We start from the raw sequence: 24,954 nt of genomic DNA, 5'->3' as shown, positions 1-24,954 counted from the left end.
AAGGTCATTCTGTTATACAGTGGTTTGGCAGTGCATCATATTGTTCATTTCCTTTTTTGGTAACATCTCTCTCTACAGACACTGCTACTTAGTACTAGGCTTTTGGTTCTGAGGAGACTTAGCCATATCTATCGTGGCCCTGATTAAGTAAAACTGAAATCAGTAGGACAGAAGTATTATTTAAATTTAACAACAGGTAACATTGTCGAAAGATGCTAATGGAGTGCATAGCAGAGTTCACTTTTGGAGGTGACACAGGCAGGTAAGAGACCATACACCAAGCTTGACTGGGCTATCTCACTGTTTAAGATAAACTTGGATTTCTAAATTGCTTGGATATAGATGCACTTTGCCATCTTGGGTGCCTGAGTACATCCTGCCTGGCCTCCAGCTGCTGCTCTAGAGGGATATAGGTCTTCAGCATAACTTGGACTGAACTTCTTTTGCAGTGTCTAGTGTCTGTAGAGTTAGTCATCTCAAAGTAGGGTTCCAAATATTGAGCTTGCTGAACAAGGAGCTCCCTTGGGCTAGCTGATAGGGAAGAGCAGGTATCTGAAATCAGCCTCTCAGTGATTGTTCAAGCTGCAGAGGAAGTGCATCTGTGTACTCACAGTATGCAGTCAGGAACATATGGCAGACGCTTTCTTCCAAAGACAAGTGAAGGCTAGCTATCCACCATCTTTTGTATGAAAGAACCTAACAATTAGAGGGTGTATGTTGCTCAGCACATCAGTTTGCACCATTAGGCCACAGTGTGTTCTACTTTTATTTGCTCTCCACTGAAAAGAAAATACAAGTACAGGAACCCTGGCATGGTGTTCCCTCTTAGCTGAGCACACTAACCTCTTGACTGTTCACTTAGGGCCTGCTTTCCTGTGCATGACAAATGAGTCATGTTTTTTCCGCCTAGTGGTGGGACAGGTGATGAGTGCTTCTTGACAAAACACCTTATAGTCCTAGTTCTTTGGGTGCTTTCCAACATAGGAGTTTTGATCCCTTGAGGATGTGAGCCCAAATCTTCCATTTCCCGAATGCTGTAACTATGTGTAAAAGGGCAGTAGGAGAGGTTCACCACTCCCACCATACCTCTCGCAGGGCAGTAAGAGCTGGTAATTTTGGGACCAGTCCCATTGATGGATGGGAGGTATGCATGGAGATTGCATATCACAGCAGGGCTGTTCAGGGCCTCTAACAGGCTGACACAGAGTTTCTGTATCCAGACTTGGCCTGTGGTACATGCTCAGCAGTTCAGCCTTTTTGAGGTGGTTTTGGCAGGCACAAAGATGCCTTTCTATGTATTTGAGATAATTTGTAATACATCAACAAAAGGCAGGCAAAGCCAAAGGAAGAGAGGGAAGAGTCACTTGACCTTTAAACTCTCCCAGGGTTTTCAGGATCATAATAGTTTTGACCACAGGCATATAAGCATCATCCCAGGCAAAGGCCTAGCCCTTTTTTTTTGAAATCTGTCGCAGATAGTGTACTAAAATGGAACTTATCTTTGCTTTTAATTTATAAAAGTCATCTTCTATGGATCAGTAAAAAGATTATCCATGGAAAATACATGAAATGCAACATTGTATTCAGTGCTGTGGCATTAGAAAGAAACTCCATAAAACAGATACTCAAATGATTAATGTATTTAAACTACTTCAGCTGTGGTCCTCCAAGTGTGTCATCTAGGTGTAGACTTGTTTTGGTTTTTAGCTAAAGTGAATGTTAGGAACATAATAATAAATATTAATGGCTATACTCTCTTAGCATAATTATGTAACTGATCATTTGCAAAACTATTTAAAAACTGTGACTGGCACAATTCATTTGAAATATATTTTTCGAAAAAGAGTGTTCAATGCTTCCCTGGCAACCTTTAAAATGATATAAACACACCATCCAAATGCCATAATATCAGTTCAAATAACCCCACAAAAACACAAATATAATGAACATTAATTATCCCATTGTTTAAATGCAGATTTTAGACATGTCAAATAGATACATTTTCTTAGTGCCAAACTGCATTACAAATCTACAAAATGCCAGCTCTTTGAAACTCAAGATACAGAACACTATAAGGTATTAAAACTGGCTTTATTAGGGAAAAAGGTCTCCTGGTGCAAGTGTTATGAATCCCACTTCCCTACTTCTGGGATGACACAGGTATTCAGATTGACAATTAAGATACACAGAATGCACTTTTATTTGTATTACAGCCTCATCTTCTGGTCTGAAATTACTGTAATGAATCCTAGTCAGGTGATTTTTGCACTGGATGAAAGAGATTAAAAAGAGAAAAAATAATAACCCAATGTAGCTGAAGAAAAGTATGGCACTATACTAAGGCGCGTTTCAAATCAAGCATCTGTGATCTTTAAGGAGAAGGAACTATTTTACTCAGCCTTAACTGCACACACTCACAGGGACTGGCCCTTTTAATAAATTACTGTTGCTAAACTGAGATTCATTTTTTTGTTGTTGTACCTAGTACCATGCTGGGCAGAGAACTGCCTGGAAAAGATTTGGCGTTTGGCACATTTTCCCTCCCAGAACTCTTCTATCAGATCAGACAAAACAAATTCAATCAGCAAGAGAGTATTTTGGGACACTTCAAGCCAAATGGTGCAATATAATCTGAAATACATTGCAAAGCTTTTTTGGGGAGGTATGGTATCTAAATTTTGCCTCCAAATAAAGGAGTATGAACTGTGGGCCTGCCTCCTTCTTGTCTTACCCTTCCTGTATGTCTCCTTAAAAGTATACGTTGCACAAGGCGGTATGAAGCAGCTTCATTAATATTTTAATACATACTTGTTTAAAGATGGCAACCAGTTCTGCCACCTTTCAATCCAAACGCTAAGGAGTGTACAGTAACCAGTATGCATTTGGTCAGATTCATGTAGTTTGAACTGCTAATAAATTTTGAAGCACTGACTTGCTGGCTGAACACATGCTGTCTGGAGAGTCATGGGCCTTGGGTACCTGAAAGATAACCAGAGACATGTGACACTTGGAAAAATGCTAGTGGGAGACTTTTGATACCTGTGGTTACTGTTCATATTACTGTGCACATTTATGCCAATCACTTTCTTATCTGCAATAGCAGCTCTGTCATGGCACAGCATAGAACAGGCAGATTAGGCAAACAGTGGATTGAAATAGAAATGCTTATTAAGTGTGAATAAAAATGGTCTCTCAGTGAGTTTAGAAAAACTCACCTGAAATCGTGTATTCTATGGGAAGATCAGGAAAAGCACAAATGAACCATGTCTATCATGCAGATAGAGTTACCATGTTTTTCAATCCAAGTAGTTGAATACTAATGTGAGTGGGGTTGAGTGTGGGGAGTCCTTAATGCATGTAAAATGGTTTATAGTAACATAATAGTAATAAAAAGATGCTATTCAAGCGTTGTGTTTTCTGGCCATAGAAATGGAGTCATTCAATTCCAATACCTCATCTGAATTTGGCCCTGGGATGATATTGACACTTTGTAGAGTGCATCACTGCTACTATTTTTATTTCCACATTTCTTAGTTTCTGTACAGCCCCTTGGGATTTTTCACATCTAAATGATAGACGGTTTCTTCTGGAATCACAAGCAAAGATATGAATGGGATATGAATGTGTTTTATTTCTTCATGAAGATCCTGATTACACAGACTCTCTCTGAGGACATGGAAAATCTGAAAACATCCCATTGAAAGATAATACTGCCTGCAATAAATGTCTTTCAGAATTTTCAGAAGTATATTTTAACTTAATTTCTCTTGTGCCTCTCTCTCATAAACAGTATAGCTTGCAGACTTGTTCTGTGCATAACAAGTTATTTTTACTGGCTGTTTAAGTGTGTATATTAGAATACTTTGCTTATATCTGTCCTTGTATCTTGTAATGAAGAGTATAAATCCCTATTCACCTGAGGAAGTCTGAGGAAAAATAATTAACTTCTTAATTCTGTCACTAGTGAAATTTTTCGGTTAAAATCTACCAGGCCTTTTGGGGACTACTTGGTGTGATAAGGGAAACCAAAGCCTTCTAGTTTTCCATTTGCCTAAATAACATCTAGATAGTCCATTCTCAGTGGTCAGAAGAGCAGAAGGTTTATCTCCTTCCTTCTCCAAGGATAAACAATATCCTGGGAGCAGACAAGAAGCCAGGCAGATGATACTTTATCTCAGTGCATGTAATGTTGGCTAAAGCTACTTGCCACAGACTCTGGAGAGGCACTGAGCAAGTCAGTGGTCTTATCATTACACACATAGCTCTTCCTAGCATATACGGGATTGCAGCAATCTTCCCCACAGCCTTTGCCATAGGCAAGGCATAGACCAGGACCTGCTGCCTCAGGAAACATTTGACTCAGAGGTAGGTCTCTGAATCAAAATTCCCTCCTTTTTCCCATAGTACTGATGGTTTGTTGCCTCTTTATAATAGCAAATCATAAACCATTCTGAGCAGACCTAAATGCACACAGCAAGCAAGTAATAAGATAAAACTAAAAGAACATGCCATTTTTGTCTTTCCTTGCCCATCTGCTGTCAGGCAGAAGCTAATAGGTAAGCAGCTTCTAATTATTCACTCTATATCTGAGTCAAGGTGGAGTAATCTGCATAGGAATATAATAAGGCAAGTGTTTGTTCTCTTCATCATGGATATTGAGTCTAACCTACAATATGACTCTTAATGTCCAGGAAGAAAAAAAAAAATTATTCTGCCCATGGTAGGACAGAAATATTTATCTAGAGAGAAGAACAGCATATACTGAAGCACTCAACCTTCAGTTTACAGCTACCGTATTGTAAAACTATATCCTCACCCTTAGTATCTGTGAACTAGACAACACTAGAGAGCAGTTACAGGTAGCCAATTAACTCCAGTTTATAGGTGGCTGAAAATGACTGCTCCAAGTATTCTCACAGGAGGAGTTTTCATGCCTTACTAGAGGTAAGTATAGGAGTCATTCATTTAAGTAAAAATGAAAGCAAGCAAGTATTTTCACAGACAATTCCTTTGGTCATATGCTTATTGTTGGCATTTTTTGAATCATGACCAAATAACAAAAAAAATTGATTTTTTTTTTAATTTAGCTGTTTGTGTTTTGGTAGAAAAACAGCCATCAGCAGTTCCTAAACACAAAGTTGTTCATGGAGGATAGCAAATAGTAAGACAGTGGTTACTGCAGGGATCTGACTGGAAAACAGTATCTATTAGGAAGTCAAGCAAAGGAGGBAGGAGACCTGCATGGATGAGCAAGGAGCTCCTGGCAAAACTCAASCAGAAGAAGGAAGTATACAGAAAGTGGAGAGGGGGACAGGCCACTTGGGAGGATTATAGAAACATTGTCAGAGTATGCAGGGATGTGACGAGGAAGGCTAAGGCCCGTTTGGAATTAAATCTGGCTAGAGATGTCAAGGACAGCAAGAAGGGCTTCTTCAAATGCATCAGTAGCAAGAGGAAGACTAGGGAAAATGTGGGCCCTTTGCTGAATGGGGTGGGTGCCCTGGTGACGAAGGATGCAGAGAAGGCAGAGTTACTGAATGCCBYCTTTGCTTCAGTCTTTACTGCTCAGGCCAGCCCTCAGGAACCCCAGACCCTGGAGGCAAGAGAGAAAGTCTGGAGGAAGGAAGACTTTCCCTTGGTGGAGGAGGAGTGGGTTAGAGATCATTTAAGCAAACTTGACACCCACAAATCCATGGGCCCCAATGGGATGCACCCATGAGTGCTGAGGGAGCTGGCGGACGTTATTGCTAAGCCACTCTCCATCATCTTTGAAAGGTCATGGAGAACAGGAGAGGTGCCTGAGGACTGGAAGAAAGCCAATGTCACCGCAGTCTTCAAAAAGGGCAAGAAGGAGGACCCAGGGAACTACAGGCCAGTCAGCCTCACCTGCATCCCTGGAAAGGTGATGGAGCAGCTCATCCTGGAGGCTATCTCCAAGCATGTGGAGGACAAGAAGGTGATCGGGAGTAGTCAGCATGGCTTCACCAAGGGGAAATCATGCCTAACCAATCTGATAGCCTTCTATGCTGGAATGACTGGCTGGGTAGATGAGGGGAGAGCAGTGGATGTTGTCTACCTAGACTTCAGCAAGGCTTTTGACACTGTCTCCCATAACATCCTCACAGACAAGCTCAGGAAGTGTGGGTTAGATGAGTGGACAGTGAGGTGGCTTGAGAACTGGCTGAATGGCAGAGCTCAGAGGGTTGTGATCAGCAGTGCAGAGTCTAGTTGGAGGCCTGTAGCTAGCGGTGTCCCCCAGGGGTCAGTGCTGGGTCCAGTCTTGTTCAACTTCTTCATCAATGACCTGGATGAAGGGACAGAGTGCACCCTCAGCAAGTTTGCTGACGATACAAAACTGGGAGGAGTGGCGGATACACCAGGGGGCTGTGCTGCCATTCAGAGAGACCTGGACAGGCTGGCGAGATGGGCGGAGAGGAACCTCATGAAGTTCAACAAAGGCAAGTGCAGGGTCCTGCACCTGGGGAGGAATAACCCCACGCACCAGTACAGGTTGGGGGTTGACCTGCTGGAAAGCAGCTCTGCCGAGAAGGACCTGGGAGTGCTGGTGGACACCAAGTTAAGCATGAGGCAGCAATGTGCCCTTGTGGCCAAGAAGGCCAATGGTCTCCTGGGGTGCATCAGGAAGAGTGTTGCCAGCAGGTCGAGGGAGGTGATTCTCCCCCTCTACTCAGCCCTGGTGAGGCCACATCTGGAGTACTGTGTCCAGGTCTGGGCTCCCCAGGACAAGAGGGATGTGGCACTACTGCAGCAAGTGCAGCAAAGGGCTACAAAGATGATTAGGGGACTGGAGCATCTCTCTTGTGAGGACAGGCTGAGAGAGCTGGGCCTGTTTAGCCTGTAGAAGAGAAGACTGAGAGGGGATCTTATCAATGTGTACAAGTATCTGAAGGGAGGGTGTCGAGAGGATGGGACCAGACTCTTTTCAGTGGTGCCCAGTGACAGGATGCGAGGCAACGGGCACAAACTGAAACACAGACAGTTCCGTCTGAACATGAGGAAATACTTTTTCACTGTGAGGGTGACAGAGCACTGGAACAGGTTGCCCAGAGAGGTTGTGGAGTCTCCTTCTCTGGAGATATTCAAAACCTGCCTGGATGCAATCCTGTGCAACGTGCTCTAGGAGACCCTGCTTGAGCAGGGGGGTTGGACTAGATGATCTCCAGAGGTCCCTTCCAACCTCAGCGATTCTGTGATTCTGTGATTCTGTGATTACTTATCTGTAAATTTCACGGAATATTTTGGTGTCCTTATTTAGCAAGCTGTACCACTCACACTGAAAAGTAAAAAAAAAATGTAAGAAATGCTAGTTTGGGACAAAGAGATGGGGCTTTGCTGAATAGGTTATATTTACTTATTTAAACATTTAAACCACTCAGACTGGGATCTTGAAATATGAATTAGGCATTTGAATTAGCCTGCTGTTGACTCACCATAGGCATTCATTTTTGAAATGATTGGCTTTTCTCTAGCTGTAGCTAAGCACCTCCAAAAATTAAAAAAACTCCACTTAACAGCTTCTTTCTCTCTCTATTATTCAACCTGATGTAAGAACTCATGTTCTCGACCAGTTCTATACTGTAATCTTTCTGTTCCTGACTAATCCCAGGTTATCCCCGTTCTTGCTTTTGACCATCCTTGTACAGTTGTACCCCACTTTGGAGCATATAAACTCTTCAGAAATCATAGCTGGATATCTGCTAGTGCTGCCAGCTACTTAAAGTTTCACCCAGTAGCATCTGTAAGTGCGAAACAACCATTTTTGGTATTTTTCCCCCAGTGGAATATGGAACAGAACATAGAGAAAGAGGAACAGGAAAACCAAAAGAAAAGTAGCATTTATCCTTGTCTGTCATGGTCATCACTACAAAACTATTCTGCATACTCCATACCCTGCTCAGCTTGTGTGTACATTTCTCAAATTAATTATGTTCAGTTAATAAAAACATCTATTCTCAGGATGCTCAGTTTTGCATTTGTATTCATGTGCATGAGTAATATGTTTTTTGGTGTCAAGATGCCAGTGATAACCAGAGAGATTTTTTCTTTTGACAGCACTAGAACTCTAGAAATACCATGTTAGAGATAGAGAGCTGCAAAAGTCTTGTACTTTTCTCTGATGATGTCACCAGATGTAGATTTAGAGAGCCACATTTTTTGATGCATGGTTTCAGCCCAGGGCTTGCACTTTGTTCCTGATCTCTGCTTTGTAGTAAAGGACATCATTGTTATTTTTGGAAGGCAGAAGGTCTTTGCATTCAGTAGCAGAGCAAAGGAAAAGGAAGTCTTGGCAGTTTAAAGGTATAGGTGAGCATATGCTGGAAAATGAGGAGATTATTTTACTTTACTAACATGAATTAACATACTAAAAACTGGTTTATAATAATGCATTTTGCAATCCTGTAATACAGTTGTCTTTAATATTTCTATAATGTCTATTATGATAAAAAAATGAGCACCTTCAATTTTCATCATGCCCCTGTAGGAAGACTGGATTTAGCACCCTGTGTATAGATGGGAAAATGAAGCAACATAATAGCAACAATAACAATGAGTCTCAAGATTAGGCAGAAGCAGTCCACACTACTTAAGAGCTAAGTGACCTCTTAGTGGAGCAGGATCTTCAAGGTCCTGCAACCACTGTGCACATGCACAGGAGAGGCAGTATTACAGGTTAGAGAATAGGGGAAAATAGTTACCTAAAAGGTTAGATACTTGCAAAAGTAGACAGTCTAAATCGCTTTGTGATTCTCATATAAAAAGAATATGATAAATCAGAGAACTAAACGTGGTTCTCTTGAGTTGTAGTTTGATGACCTACTTCTTCCTTCCCTACCTGAGAAAATATGACTTTATTTGTTTAAAGACATGTGAGAATGAAAGGAGTAACATCTTGATTTTTTTTAATGGGAGGCTTTACATCATTTGATCAAAATGTCCCTGCTGTGACTGCAGACTCATCTATAGTCTATGACTCTACAGGACCCTGAAACTTTCGCCTAACACACAGCCACAGTATTAGTGCACGCTTTGCCACATGTCTTTAACAGTGTTCTTCAAAATACTATTAGCAGAATCACTTTCAAGGGTGAGGTCAGTAGTGCTGTATCTAGGCCAGATTTACTGGGATGGTGTCTCCAAGGTGGTGACCTAAGAAAAATCCTATGGAAAACTTGCCAATTTTCCATTTAGGTCGGCAGAACACTGGGATTGCTAAAATTCAGATGTTTTGGTTTCAGCTTCAAACATATACTAGTAAGATCTGACACTCAACAGCATCATTCACAACTAAAACCTCTTCAGAAGGAAGATCTGCATTTGGTATTTGTCCATGATAAATTGAATACAGACATTAAAAAAACCCTATTTTTCTGAAGGAAGAAGTTCAGCCAAGCCCCTCATCATCACTTTCAGGTGATCTGCAACTTATTCCTGTTCACACCCAGAAAAACTACCAGAAAGCCATTCACATTTTTTGCCATTTGGTCTTCTTAGTAAGCTCAACCAATACCAGGGTTTTCGGTCCCAGATGGCAAAAATTTGTCCTAGCCCTCTAGACAGACACTGCAAGGTGATCCACTCTCATCCTAAAATTAACCCTGAATCATTCACTCAGCCAGCAGCACTTATCCTAGCCATATGGCCTTGAATGATCCATCAATAAACCATGCTTTCAGCTTCCACTTAAACCTACCTCCTGGCTCTAAATTAGCTTTAGCTATATTGAGTGATACCTACCATAGAACTAACCATGCCATCAGCACACATCCTAATTCTGTTGGGTTCATCTGACACAGCTATGAAGCTAGCTCTTCAATCTATATCTTGAGCCTCAGTCCCAATTCTGAACCATAAAGGTAGCTCAGGGATTTCTGCAAACTCCAGAATTGACTACAAATCACCCACTGTCAGGGCCCTGAGGGCACTAATAGGCCTTAATGGCCCTGACCAGCCTCCACTGGGGCCTTAACCCACACTCCCCTGCCCATGGGCTCCAGGGCTCCATTTTAGCTGAGCTCTTGGGCTACAATTACAGCCTGAGCTGTGCTGTAAGAGTGCTGGTCTCCAGCTCAGCCACAGCCATGCCTGTGCCAAGCCATGGATCCTGCTGATCCAGACCCACAGACTGATTTCCCAGCTTGATCTTGGCCCTGCCTTATTGCCACAAACTTGCCTGCTGATGTGGACTCCTGGCTGAACCTGGCTGCCATTCTTGGGTCTGCCCTGCTTGCCTCACTCGGGTACGTGGGATAGGGCCCTGGGGAGGAAGGCCCCTGCCCTGCCAGCTGTGTTATTGTGCTCAGTTCCCAGCTCCTTGTCCCCTTAGGGAGCACTCACTGTTCCCCGACATCTACTATGGTAGCCCTCAAATGAACTCTTCAGGTCCAGTCAAATCCACCAGTGTACTAAGTTCAGCTACTGCTAATCTAAATCCCCACCTTTGCCCTACATGTAACTGTACCTCAGCAAACCATATCCATCTGAAAAGTCACATTATATGATATGTCTCTGCTAGCAAGAACTGCCATCCAGGCCCTGTGGGTCTCACTAGCTTTCAGCAATACAGTGACCTTTTCATTTCTTAATATCTGAGAACTTTATCCTAACTCCAATCCTAATACTAATTTTAACATAGCCCAGAACAAACATAAACCTTTTGTTCATACCAGCAGCAGTCTTCACCTAGCCCTCATTGCCTTGCAGAATTCTGTAATAAACAAACTCTTTGGTTCCTTCAGTCTCAACCTCCAGTCCTAGACCTGGTTGTATCCAATTTTAAACAATGATCCACAATCCTATCTCCACACCCCAACCATTATCCAGTGGATTCACACTTCTACTGACTGTCTCTATCTCAGCTCTCAGTTATTTCTGTGTAAGTATAGTGGCTAGCCAGAGACTCTTGGATACTTCTCTGTATGATCATAGTACAATTATAAAAGAAAATGCTGAGGTTGACCTAATAGTTTATTGCTTTGATTCCTTTGAGAGGTTAGCTCCTTATTGTCACCAATTTCATGTTTTGAATCATTTGTACTGAAATATCTTCCATTTCTAAAAATAGAAATAGATTAATGTTTCTTGTAAAAAAGGAATCAGTAAAAAAATCGGGAAATTAAGCTAAAAGATCAAAGGTTGATGCCTGCTAAAGCTTTGCTCTTCCAGCCAGGATACCTGTCTTGCTTTCTCAGCAGTCAGAGCTGGCATCAGCACCTTAAAAATCAAAACCTTTATTTAAGTGCTTCCATGTAAATTGAGAGGCCAACTTTTAAGCGTAAAATTTTTGAAATATAAATGTTTAGAATATAAAGAAAAGCAGATGAGATGAAGTCAAGAAGGGAATCATGAATGTGTTCAGATCCAAACCACAGGAGTGTCAGATGTTCTATCAGTTGTTAGAATGCTAACCTTAATAAAGCTATTACAACTTACGCATGAGCTGTGCTTTGTACCACAGAGTAGGCAGATGCATAATGGCTTTGAACTGTGTTTTCTATTCTTCCCTAATGCAGATTATGGTTATCATAGATGTACATAAGATGCTCAAAATAAAGAATTAGAACAAAAAAAATTATCACATTATGAAAAAAATGGGTAATCAACATTACAAGCATATCTGCTGTGACACAGTTAAATAAAACTAATGTTTTAGTATATGAGTATTATCATTTCTGCTTGCTCCCCCAATCATGTACCATATAGAAAAGCACTTTCCAACATCTCATAGCGGTGCCTTACTTTAAAACTCTCAATATTAACCGGAAAATTCAACATCCTTTAACAGGTGGCTATGAAGTGAATACAGAGCTGTAGTTCACTCTTGGGGCTTTGTGGCTATTTAGAAGTCACTTGAGTTTATACACTCATGGTTAATAACATCAGCAGAGCCACTCCAGTTAATTACAGCATTATATTTACTCCACAGTTCTGTATTATTCTCTAAGTCAGAGTAAGAAAGATAGCAAGCAAACAATCCCTCCAAAGAGATTGTTTTGCCCTTGTTAAAAAGACAGAAAAAGTTTCATAACCGTGGACAAAATGTAAGCTCGATTATGGAGTAAGAGACACTCTTCAAAGCTGGTTGCACAGAGCAGCTTGACAGTAATTCCAGATCAGTCAGACAGCAGAACTTCATATTGTTTCTTATAAAGGGCTAGTAAAATGGAGTATTTCCTCCTGCCCAGAGGAAGAAGGGAGGAAATGGAAAGTGTAATGGGTATATATAAATGGGTATGAGTCCTAGGAAGCATGGAGCTGTCTCCAGTTTAATTTAGTTTTCCTCCTGACTTCACCCTATTTTCCACTTTCTGTCCTTTTTTATCATTTTGTTTCTGAAGAAGATGAAATGTGGAAATAAAGGCAAATAAACTAGAATATTTGATTCGCCAAATAATTAAGACAACGTAAAATAAAGCTACTTCACCAGTGAAGTCTTGAGAAGTTTTTTAAGAGTCCTTTTAGTCAGCAAGGTTGTAAATTATTGACTTACTCTTTTCATTAAAAATAAAAGGGCAAACTCTAAAAAGTAGAGCTACATTTCAGAGGGAAAAAAGCCATGACCGAAAAACAAAAAAGACAACCAAACAAAAGCCTAAGGTCCTGTTCTTAAGATATTATTTCACTCCTCCTGCTGGCTCAATACCCCCTGTAGACAATGGACCGGCAAGGGAGTTTTCCTTTATGTGTCATTTGCCTGGGTCTAGATGCTCTCTTTACACTCCAAATTCACAAAGAGAAGGAGAATGGCAGAACTACATAGCAGTGGACCAGGCATGAGACATAGGTCTATGGATTAATCTAGGAAACACCATCTAAAAATGTATCATAGGTACCATTTTAATCTTTTTTTTCCCTTCTTTTTTTTTACAGTTGTATAAAATCTGTGATCTTCCTCAGGGAGCACTGAGCTTCCCTTGAATGCAGTGTCTCTATGGTGAGGAGCTCCTTCTCACCCTCCTCACCACAATTTACATAGTGACAAAAGCCATGATATTGCTCTATTTTTTCCCTTCATGTATCAAACTGTGTACGGGAAGTGTTTTAGTTACTTCTGAACAAAATTAGGAGAATAATGGTGTATCTCTGTAAAATAGCACTGGCCTTTCTACAGTGAACACTGTACTTGGGTAGGTTGTGAAATAAATCCTCAGTATATTGCATAAATATTTCAGAGGCTTTGACTGATCTTAGGAACCGTTCTACCTGACATGCTAATAAAGACAAATTTTACTTTCAGTACCTTACAAAACTACAGGAGGTATGCTTGTGATCCTTTGGAAAGTAGGCCTGCAATAAATGTAAATAATTCACAAGTACTAAAATATCCACTTCATCTAAATAACACTTTAGAGCATAGTTGTATTTCCCACTAAAAGTTGTCTTAAAATTGCAAATTAATGTTATGAATGACTTCTAATTGATTAAAATGTGTATTTATATAACTGACAATGGAAATCTTTGGATCCTAAAATCTAGTTTGTATTGAAGCTGGCATCTCAATTCTAGCTTCAGTTCCAGCTGTGGCACCTATGCATTTGAAGCACTCACAGCTGGGGTTGAAGCTCCTCTCTGCAGGCAAAGAAACCTGCTATCTTAAAACACAGGCTTTAAATTTGCTAGTAGCTTAGTTGGAACTTGACTTAAAGACTTGCTTCTCATTGCAGAGAGCTATCTTTGTGTCTACTTCAAAGGCAGGTGATACCAGGCTCAGGTGTAGTTGAAAACCTACTCTCATAGCAAAGGTAAGTCAACGGCTTTAAAACATAGGCTTAAAATCTGTTTATAGCCACGTGATAGATGTAAAGACCTGAGCTTAAATTTGAGCCTCTTTCCCATGCAAAATGTCATTTAATCAGTTTAAACATTTCTGAGTGTATGTATCATCCTCTTATTTGAATACCTCTGCCTGCTGCTCAGCAGGAGTTTTTCCAGAACAAGAAGCAAATAAGCTCTCTGGGTTCAGGCTCCTTGGTTTAAAACAGCAGGGCTTTCTCTGTTGAGCTGCCCCTACCTGTGAGCACTTCAAAGAGAAACTGCAGCAGAGGCCGAAGCTGAAACTGAAAGTAGTGGTTTTATCTAACAGGGGCGATTTTAGGACTCTACAGCCTTGAGGGAAACTTGTTCACTTAAAAAATATAGTTTTAAAGTGATATATACCATCGCTGTTATAAGAACTTGAAGAGGATAATGCTAGTGAATGTCCTCTTCCTTGTGCCTATTTCACTGTGGTCAGCTTTATGAGAAAATGAAACAGAAAATAGAAAACAGGATGAGGATACTGTTCCAGAAACTCTGTGTTAACTCCATTTCTTTACTGCACCCACAGAGTGACAAAACGTGGACAAGTGAGCCGCAAAGATTGTTTGTTCTCTTTGATGCTCTTTTATGCTGTACAAAAACAGTACCATTTTAGACATTATTTTCCTTTTCAGTCTTAGTTTAAAAATATCAAGAAAATTGGGTTATGCCTTTGCTCTTTGTGGTAGAGAACTGACTGTGGCAAGGCTTTTAGAGATTTTGGGAAAGTCTTTCCTTCAGGATGAAAGAAAATGTGAACTTTACGTAGTTTTAGGCCCATGGATTTAAAGGTATTTAGGCATCTACTTCCTATTGATTTCCAAATTAGAATAAATGGCTTTGTCTTCCTTATAATAAGAGAAAAAAACGTGTATCACTTATTTTTTTTGTGTTTTTTACTGACTATAACTCTGACGCTACAAGTGTTAAGTGACCTTATATATGTGAGGTTTTTCCAAAAAAATTATACTGGTCAGGTTCACAGGCATGTGATTTACTGCCAGGAGGTTCAGGGACTTAAGTAATTTGTTCAATGATTATTGAATTTCTGTATTGATAAAATACTAGCACCTATGTATGTCATAGTCCACATTCATACATTATCTTAATTTTTTTTTTAAATCGCCTTCAAAATTAAAGACTTCCGTAGTGTGGGAGCTACCACTGATCAGTCAAACTCAAAAATGTACATAAGCTAGAATGGAGAGCTGACTAACTATATATTTGATTATATAAAAGCTATAACAAAGTATACATATATGTAATAGTCCTGGCAAGACATCAGCAGCTGTTCTTAATTCTGAGGTCAGACTTGCCTCTTCTTGTTCCTAAGTCCAGTGTCCTGAGAAAATCTAACTTTCTACAACCTGTGTTTTCTGTGATAGCTTAGAAAATTAATATTTATGCAGTCTTTTCGTTAGCTAAGCCTGAGACTGCAAACTTTTCCCTTCCCCCAGCTGAACAAAATACAAGTGCAGAGCAGAATAAAATAAAACTACAAGTGCAGCGTAGGTATCATTTTTCAGACACAAGGAACTGATACTGGCTATTATACAGCAACTTCTCATTTACTGCAAAGAGTTGACAAAAATTGAGAAGTACCTGCCAGAACATGTATTTGTGCTACATTATTGTCTTAGTGCTTTTACACTTCCACAGTTCCACCCTCCCCCACCAGCATAAACCTTAAATGTGTATTTCTAGTTTTGTTACTGCAGTGACTTCAGCCCAGGTGGATCTAATGAAGCTAATTTTAAATTGAGAGCTGCAAACTTTGCTTGTTCATCTGGATAAACACTCAGGTCGTTAGTTTTATTGAGCAGTGAGCTGCTGCGGTTACATTACTATCAGTATTAAGCTTTAAGCTTAGCTTAAGTTTAAGCTATTTCTTTACACGATCTGGTGGCTGTAGGATGTATTTCTGCAGTAACTTTTTCTTGGTGTCTGGAGTGCCTAAAACCAACAATAAAAAAATTCCAAACCCAAGTTTGCAAGTTCAAAATTTCTTATAAAAATCAGCTTTTGGAAGCAGTAAGCATACTATAGCCATAAAATCCACTAATAGGAAGTTCAGAGGGCTTTTGAACTGCAGCCCATACTCAGACCAGTTTAATGAAGTACAGACTGAGCTCCTCTACCAAAAAGATGTTTTTCACAGATTCTCATAATTTCTACTGTGGTGGTAAGCAGAGGCTCCAGGTCCCCTGTTCTTTGTGCAAATGTCATGAGGTGATCCTGACTGATGCACCTGAGCCTGAACAAAGGACTGCCAGAGCTAAAACCAAACATTTTTGCTGCTGCTGAAAATGAAGGCTTTCAAGATATGACTTCAGTCATAGCCTCTGTAACATACTTCCACCAGAGGGTTTTGCAAGCCTGTAACTAAGAAATTACATGGCCTCCCTTATGTTCCCTGTGAATTTCAGTTCTACTCTGAAGCCAACAGATGTGAGAAGTAAAATGTGGGTTTCTCCTTGGAAGGAAACAACTGATTAGGGGATACTTCCTATGGATTCAAACTCAGAACTTCAAGCAAAATTATAGAAGCTCAACTGCTGCTGCCCCCTGAACAGCTCCTACACAGGTCACAGGATGGATTCCTTCATCCATACACACGGAGACCCGACTCTGGCAGTATCAAGCTCATTAAAGTATGTACAGGTATGCAATAACCTTCCTTCCATGGGGCTGTTAGGAGAATGGAGAAAGAATAGGAAAAAAGTGCTGCAGTGTAATAGAATTTGTGCTACATGTATAAGATTTGTCCATTCATACATTATGACACATGAAAGTTTTCCAACCATTAAAAAGTCATTTTCAGGTTGGTAGTCAGAGGAGCTCTTAAAGCAACAAAAAGTGTCCTGAATGGTGGTTCCCATCAGGTGGGAGCACTGGAGGAAACATGGACAAACTCATGGAATGCGAGAAGAGTAGTGAAGCAGTCGAGTGAAAGATAAATGAGGAGAGAGGTAAAGCTGTGAGAAAGCTTGGGCTTAGGATACTTTCTCATGCTGATAGCCCTGATTGAGTATTTTCTTTTTCTTTTTTTTTTTTTTTTAGTCTAAGACACAAAGATCTAAAACAAAAGACTAATTCACACAGAATCACACAGAATCACTGAGGTTGGAAGGGACCTCTGGAGATCATCTAGTCCAACCCCCCTGCTCAAGCAGGGTCACCTAGAGCACATTGCACAGGATTGCATCCAGGCGCATTTTGAATATCTCCAGAGAAGGAGACTCCACCACCTCTCGGGGCAACCTGTTCCAGTGCTCTGTCACCCTCACAGTGAAAAAGTTTTTCCTCATGTTAAGATGGAAGTGTCTGTGTTTCAGTTTGTGCCCATTGCCTCGCGTCCTGTCGCTCGGCACCACTGAAAAGAGTCTGGCCCCATCCTCTCGACACCCTCCCTTCAGATACTTGTACACATTGATAAGATCTCCTCTCAGCCTTCTCTTCTCCAAATTCTGGGAGTTGTCCCTAGTTGTCAGTTATAGTAATTACTCCCAAGAATCCAAGACATGTTTTAAAATAAAAAATGGGCTCCTGCCACTGTTTGTGTTGCTCTGTTCCTTATAACTGAATTGGTCTGCAACAAATGAAGGCAACAAATTTCAATGCTGAATACTTCCTTTCTGTGTGTGCTGTTGAATCCTGAGGTAGCACATGGCACTTCTGGGCAGTCAATATGCTGTTAGTTGTACACTACAGCAGAGAAGAGGATGGGGATTGCTAAAAATAGTGATTTTGTGATGCTATCCAAAAGTAAAGCCATCCTAAAATGAAGATAGATTGAGAGATTGCAGTGGTACAGCATTGCAACACCAATGTAACACTGGTGTGAGCAAGGCAGCCTGAGGAGAAGTTCAGATACTTACTGTGGGTAGGAGGCAAGATGCCCTACAGTAGAAGAAAGATGGATGACTGTATTAGAGAATTAGATTTCCTCTGGGAAGAAATCCCAACAGCAAACACAGAAGGCCCTTTCAATCTTTGCCTCTCAGTCCTGTCTTAATATTTGTTGCAGGAGGCAGATATAAATTTGGAAAAATATGCAACTTAAGAAACAAAACAGGTAAAGTGAAAAATTATTGGCTCAGTGTCCCAGATGAGTTGTTCATTTTTGGATACTCACATGAGAGAAATATTTTCAGGGATGATAAGACACTGAGACACAATAATAATTTTTAAGTCCATTTATTACCAGTGGAAAAATCTATTGGCTTCAAGTTATTTTAAATATATTCTTAGAGCTATCCACTAATGTATGATTCTAGAACTGCTCTGAACAAACTTAATCTTCAGATATCCCTGTTGAAAAGAAAAAAAATGAAGTACTGTTTCTCAGTGCAGAACATTGGAGTGGGATTCAGTAAGCTTGCATTCTGTGTTGGGATGTACTGCTGAAACCCTGTATGACCTCGGATAAATGACTGGCCATGTATTTAGTATATTTTAACTGGCTTCAGAATCAAGCCAAAACTTTGCTGATGATCCATACTGTCTACTTCCAGAGGATCCTAGGAACCAACTCTAGGGTGGTGCAGCTGTTTTCCCCCAAATTGGGAAGATGCTTAGGTTTACCTTTCTCTCTGATGTCTGCTTGAGGTTGAGTATGTGCACTTTGTGCCTGGCTTCATTGCCTCCATGCAAACCGTCTCCTCAGGCACTAATGTCTTATGAACAGTGGCAGGCCAATGGCCATTCAGCTTTCTTTAAAGTCCCCTGAAATACTCTGCTAGAAAGATGGATGAGGTTTACACACAGAAGGCCAGAGGTAAGAGGAGTGGAATTAAGGACACCCTTCAGAAATCTTCCTAGAGATTTGAGAACGAGTAGGTGAAGCAGGAAAAGACAGTTTCAGAAAGGACAAAGGCAGTAACAGATTATAGAAGATGTGGAAAGATTATGAGAGTATCACCTAACCTTTAGTATGAGTGAACATAAAATAACATCGATAATCATATGCAATAATAGCTAAGTATAGAGTGCCAGAGAGGTTGGCAAATATCCAAATACAGTACTTACTCCCTGCTCATGATTTCTAAATCAAGGAAGTGCAAAATCTTCAAATGAGTCTGTGAAGAGAAAGTAAATGTATTAATTATCTAGGGTCTTCAAAATCTAGATGTATATATTTGTAGACTGAGGATCCAATCCTCTACTTTTTATTTTTATGTATTTATTTTTTATAAGCGAGGGTTCCCTTTCAAATCAGAAGTTAAGAATTACCTGGAGCTGGCATACTGGTAGCTTGGTGGTATTGCTAAGAACTTTTTGCTAAACCAGGAAAAAACTTAATTTCAGATACCATCTATTTTTAAGGCAGGAGAAATTTGACACTTTTGACATCAGTAGTCTGTTCCAAGACATGATGATGATTATGACCAACGTAGCTCAGTCATATTTTCAAAGGTGGCCTTAATGAAATCTCCATTTGTACATGAACAAGTTTTCATTTATGCATGTGCTGTTCTGCCATTACCATCTGTGCACTCAGTGATGGGATTTGCACATACAGATCTGTATTTATGTGGGAATTTGTGAACTGAAATGAAAGTTTTATAAACTGAGCATGCAGTTTGAAGAGAATCTATCAAACCCATATCTAGACATTATGGGTCTGTGAAACTCCTTGTCCAGAAATGGAGGTCTTAAATATATATGTATACACACACAAACACACACACACACATGTATATATATAAATTCAAAAAAACATGGCTTTTACAGTTTTCTTGCAAAATTCAAAAATTATAAAAGCTGCTTCAGAGTTGTCGGCTATCGTATTGCTTTGTCTCTTATGCTGATGACTCAATTTTCCATTTCCAACTGCTTGTCTCTACCTGTTATTTCTTAACAGAAGCCTTAGTAGTCCCATAATTTGAACATAAAAAATAGAATTCTAACCTTTCCACGTACTGTATCTCTATCGCTGTTCACTGCCATTACTTTCTCTCAGCCTAATAACTTCAGTGAGAAAAAAATAGTCTTATTTTTTTCTCTATTAATGTGTAGCTGCTAGTCAAATAGCAGGGCCTTGCAAACGTGTGTATCAACTGTTTCTGAGCTGTCTACTATCTTCAGCTTTTTTCACTTTTCCACTTTAAATTGGCCTTAAATTCACACAAAAATATTCTTAAGCTTTCTATTTACAGGGGTGTGTACACATTCGCTTTAGTTTAAAATGCCTTATCCCAATTTTAGCTATTGCTGAATGATATCTGCAGTGAACTAAAATGTTTTATTTTTTCAGTTCATTTGCTCCTGCTGTCTTTTTGTGCTGATTATTTTAGTCAGTATTTGCAGAATTCGTCGTAGATTTCTATGGCAAGGTTGTTCTTTATCTGAAATCACAAGTATGTGTTTGAGATAGTCCAAATAGCCAACCATGGTTTGCAATTTGCTGTAGGCAACAAGATTAGAAATAGATTTACATCTGATTAAGAAAAATGATTCCTTAATGGTTCAAATGGAACCACTGGAAAAAATGGTTCCTTTTAAAATTAAGGCAGAATAAAAATTCTGGAAGACCTGTGGCAAACTGTGTTTTTGTCTAAATGACTGTTTTTTTAAAGTTACCCCCAAAGTGTCAAATTCTCTTATAGAGGAACAAAAGAAGACCAGTGATTTTTCCTCCTTAAATATAGGATATTGTATTTCAGGTGTCTGAAAAGAGCTAAATACCGAGAAGGAAGCTGTCTAGAGCTATCTGAAAATTGGACACTGAATGTGAGAAGTTTGGCCTATATTTTCTCTGTTAGGGTGTTCCTTGAGGTTGTTAATCTTGTTCTGAAAATATTCAAACACAGATAGCGTGAGCCAAATTGTAAACTTACAATAATTCCAGTAGTTATCAATAATTCGTAATATTGCAAATGAAGGATTTATTAGGAATGTAATAATTACATAGAATTACACAATAATCTGTTTTTTTGGAACATTTCTAGCCCTTTTGCTGTAGAATGAATCTTAAAAGTACAAGGTCTAAATTATTGGAATGACAAAATGGGACAACTCACTTAAAGAATCAAACAAATGTATGATTTTTCGAAGGCCTACTTTTAGAGTATTGAATGACTGAAATTGTCAGCATTAAGTATGAAAGATGAACTAGGGAGAAAATTCTGAAAACACTAGCAGGATTCAACTGAGAAAGATGCCAGAGAATACTATGTAGAACTCAGCTGATGGATTGTTTGTAGAAATACCTCTTTTTTTCTTGTAAGTAAATCTAGCTAGAAGTCATCCCCAGCTGAGAAATAACAATAGCTAGCTTCCCCCATACAACTTTTGTGGTAAGCCACTCATTTGGCAGTCCACACCTACTGAATCTGGGTGATGACCTTTACTGTAGGCATGGGGGCCTTTTGAAACAAAATTATTGGAAAAAATAGAGTTAGTCAAATTACCAGACATGTCTGATACTGATCAAAAAAACCCCTTTTTGAATCATTTAGAGTAGGAAACTTGACTCAAATTCAAAATTTAGAGCTTCCATGGATTAAGAGAGGAATAAGTGACAATCGCAGACCTTAGCTGCATGTCTGCTTTTCAGTAGGACCACAAAAATCTTTCTCAGGCAACCAAAATGTTGGGGCATCATGATGCACTTTACACTGCCTTTCTCCCTCTGTCAGTCAAACACAGGGACACAGAGATTTGCAGCACATGGCACAGGAGCCACAGAAAGCATCGTTTCTCCTCGGCTAAAACTCCTGCCCAGAGCTCTGATGTAAGGGCACATGCAACTCACCTCATTCTGAGATGGAGGGAGGTACTTTTATCCCAGATCCTGTTCCTATTTCGGCTGTAGAACACTAAATTGGCTGCACAAGAGATGAGCAAGTCACACTGCAGGAAAGCCCTTGCTAATAAATAAACTATACTAATAAAAGTTTGTTAGAACCCTTTCAGCCAAGTGGCACATATTGTTTTGCATAGTGCTGTACATCCACATCATATATCCCTGTCCTAAGAGCAGCATCATCTTAGTAGTCAAAGAAAATCAACAAAACCTACTCTCCCTTAAGCTAGGCTTGGACTGGGTGCTTTCGTTCAACTTAACTTAAAAACAAACAAAGAAAAAAAAACAACCCAAGCCACCAACAGGAAAAAGCATAATTAGTTGTAACTAGAAAATGAGGAAGAACTATGCCATTGTTAGCTTTTATGTGCTGTCTGAAAAAATAGCTAGTCAACATCTGAAGCATAGTTAAAAAGCCAGCCAAGTAGTCATATTTGCCAAGAACAATGAGAACTAGTCAAAAACTTTCAAATATTGCTACTTGGATGAAATTTCAAATTAAAAGTCAGAGGGAGAAAATGCGCAAAAACCACCTGCCTTTGCTTTTGTTTTAGCTCTGTTGCACAAAATACAGCAGATTTGCCATGACTTTTACCTTCAGAGGAAGGAAGCACAAGTCAAAAAGATTCCAGGCCTCTGCAGGAAATTTCATGAGTCATCTATCCAAATAGAGCAGAACAGAGTAAACCATATAAACCTGCAGTATTCTTGGGATGATCCAGTATCTTAAAATGCTAAGCAGAGATGTTCCATTTTAGAAATGAGTAAGATCACTGTCCACTAATGTACTAGTTAGTACTCCAAGCTTTTATGCCATTGTTATTTGAATAAGAAAACTACAGGTTCCACAGGACATTTAAAGTTAATCCTTTCCCCCCGCCCCCTCAGACTAAACCTACCTTGTTTTGGTGCAGAACCATTTTTTTTTTTAATCAAATATAGGTTTGCAAGCCTAAAATTTGCTTCTGAAAATGGTACATAAATTTCTAAATCTTTTAGACACCTTTGAAAACTGGATTTAAAATCCAGCTCACAGAGAGCCAGATTCTTAATCAGGCCTCACTGAGTCAATAAGAAGTTTGAGGAAGGACTGAAGAATCTGGCTTTCAGTTCTGTAAATAATTACCACCGTCTTTTATATCAATTCCTATAAACAGCTAAAAATGTCTACCAGGAGCCAGATTTTCAATCAGATATTGCAACACTACACCAGGTAGACCTTATACTGGTTATCCTTCTTGCTCATTTGGCCATCTTTATTCTCACAATAAAGTTTAATGGAAATGGATGAAAGCTGCTGTAGACACTACAGTATGCCCGATTCAGACAATCAGCTGTAGAGCTACAATGGTAGGTAGCTTAATTTTTATTCAGCCACTGTCCTGCTCCTCTATCTCCTTTTGAAAAGCTCTGTGGTACTAAGCCAGTGAGAGTATTGAGCACAATAGGGAACAGTGTTTGAAACTGGAACAGTTATTTTACCAGAAAGTGTAAAGCGGTTGTCAAATGGCACTGTCAAGATTATTTTCAAATTCCTTCTTCACAGCAACAGAAAGCAGCCACATGTAGGAGGCAGAAGTACTTATGTATCTGATTGAAATGAACACAATCTAGTTTCACTAATTTGTTTCTGGCAATAATTAGCCTGTTGCTCAATTTATTTTAATAGCACATTATTCTGATTCCTTCTCTTGCCAGAAATGTACCCAGAAGTTTCATAGTAACAAAATATATCTCAAATAGGAGCCATCAAAGTTCTCTGTAAAGATATTTATTTAGGAAAGTATTTGCATTGGTTTATTAAGTTTAACTGTATAATGAAATTCTGTTTTAATACATTACGTCTACACAGAAACATGTTAGCAATGCAAAAAACATACAGAAAAATTAATCAAGAAAGGTCTAGTTGCTTGGTAGAAGCTATATTGATTTGCTTAATGGAGAAGGAGATGAAAATAGTTTGAAAATGCATTGGACGGCTTTTGCTGTATGCCATGCACTCATCAGATATGACAGGCTATTTCTTGGACCTACATCCCATGCAATCCTAATGTTTTAAGTCATAGAAGGAATATGCTAGAGCAAAGACAGACTGTGAAACACAAGCCAATCCCTTGGTTAAAACCCTTTTCAAAGCAGAAGAACACAGGAAGAAACAAGGGCAACTCACAGATCCTTTCCTTTAAGGTGTGTGGGTTCTGAGCTAGCACATCGCTGAGATGGTTTCCCCTGTGAAGCAATTTCTGTGCACCATTCTAAATGCTTCACAAAGCTAACTGAAGGTCAGTGATGCACGTAAGTAGAAACACTGCAAGTGGAAGAATCTTCTGCTGCTTTTTGATGAGTTTCCTGTGGATGGCTACCACATGCTCAGGCACCAATCAGCACTATGAGATTTGACCAGTGAATACCCATTATTTCCTTTCTGCCTCAAAAAATCTGCCTCAGTGAGATAAGACAGAACACATATTCTCTTGCTCTTGTTTACCTTAAGCTGTGTTTAACAATTCTATCTCTGTGTCAATAGCTGTTTCAAATCTTAGCATGGGGAAAATAAATTTCTTTTGACAAGCAGCTGCTTAATTTTAACAGGGAAAAATAATTATTCCTCTTGATTTTAAATTTTCTCATCTTCTCAAGCTGTTTGAAGAACTCTTAAATTATTTTAAGATATGTTTAACTATTTTTACTATCTATTTCTCAAAAGAAATGAATATTCTGAAAGCAATGTGCTTAAGCTTACTCTGCAGTTTCATGGGATTTCAGTAGATTTTTGTACCTATGCGTAAGCCTACTGTGTAACCCATGAAGAATATTTTTCCTTACATTTTAAAACATTTTAAGACTTATATGTATTTAGAAAAATGTATGTGATTTCTAAAAGATATACTTTGGTATATACATTGGTAAATACATTTTTTCCATTAAAAATAAAATTTTGTAAAAAATGGTGAGGGAAAGCTGCACATTATGAAAACATCTGACCATAGTATACCATGAGGAATGCTGTGCAGTGTGAGTATGAGGGCATTTGAGGGGGGCCAGAAATCAGCATGCATGGGGCACTCACACTGCAGTGCCAGTAAAACATTGTGATGGAATTTCCCAAACAAATTCTTATATTGTAGGCTGACTCCCTCTACAGCAGCTTTGCTGTGGGCTTATTGTATGCAAAAGATGGGTATTTTAGCTGAAAATCTGCTCTTCAGGCAAGGAATGAGTTAAATATGGAATAGCCTATTCCAATTCTCACTTAGTTCAGCATACAACCCACAAACCAATGGGTATTTTGCCTGTATTTGGAGAGCAGGTTAGGTTTTTATTTAAGATTT

General features: G+C 39.4%; 1 protein-coding gene across 1 annotated transcript in view; it reads right to left on the bottom strand.

The window, feature by feature from the left end:
• CLNK (cytokine dependent hematopoietic cell linker) overlaps nucleotides 1–23,892 on the bottom strand; it is a 65,628-nt gene extending 41,736 nt beyond the window's left edge. The window contains exons 1-2 of the mRNA XM_026068500.1: nucleotides 23,793–23,892; nucleotides 18,844–18,893 (exon numbers count right to left, since the gene is read on the bottom strand). Coding sequence (XP_025924285.1) covers nucleotides 18,844–18,854 — 11 coding nt within the window. The 5' untranslated portion in view covers nucleotides 18,855–18,893; nucleotides 23,793–23,892. The remainder of the gene's footprint in view (nucleotides 1–18,843; nucleotides 18,894–23,792) is intronic.
• Nucleotides 23,893–24,954: the final 1,062 nt, after the last annotated feature.

This window comes from Apteryx rowi, unplaced genomic scaffold (assembly GCF_003343035.1).
Source record: "Apteryx rowi isolate R43461 unplaced genomic scaffold, aptRow1 scaffold_272, whole genome shotgun sequence".
In the NCBI taxonomy this organism is placed as follows: Eukaryota; Metazoa; Chordata; class Aves; order Apterygiformes; family Apterygidae; genus Apteryx; species Apteryx rowi.
This window is presented reverse-complemented; position numbering and strand designations above follow the sequence as displayed.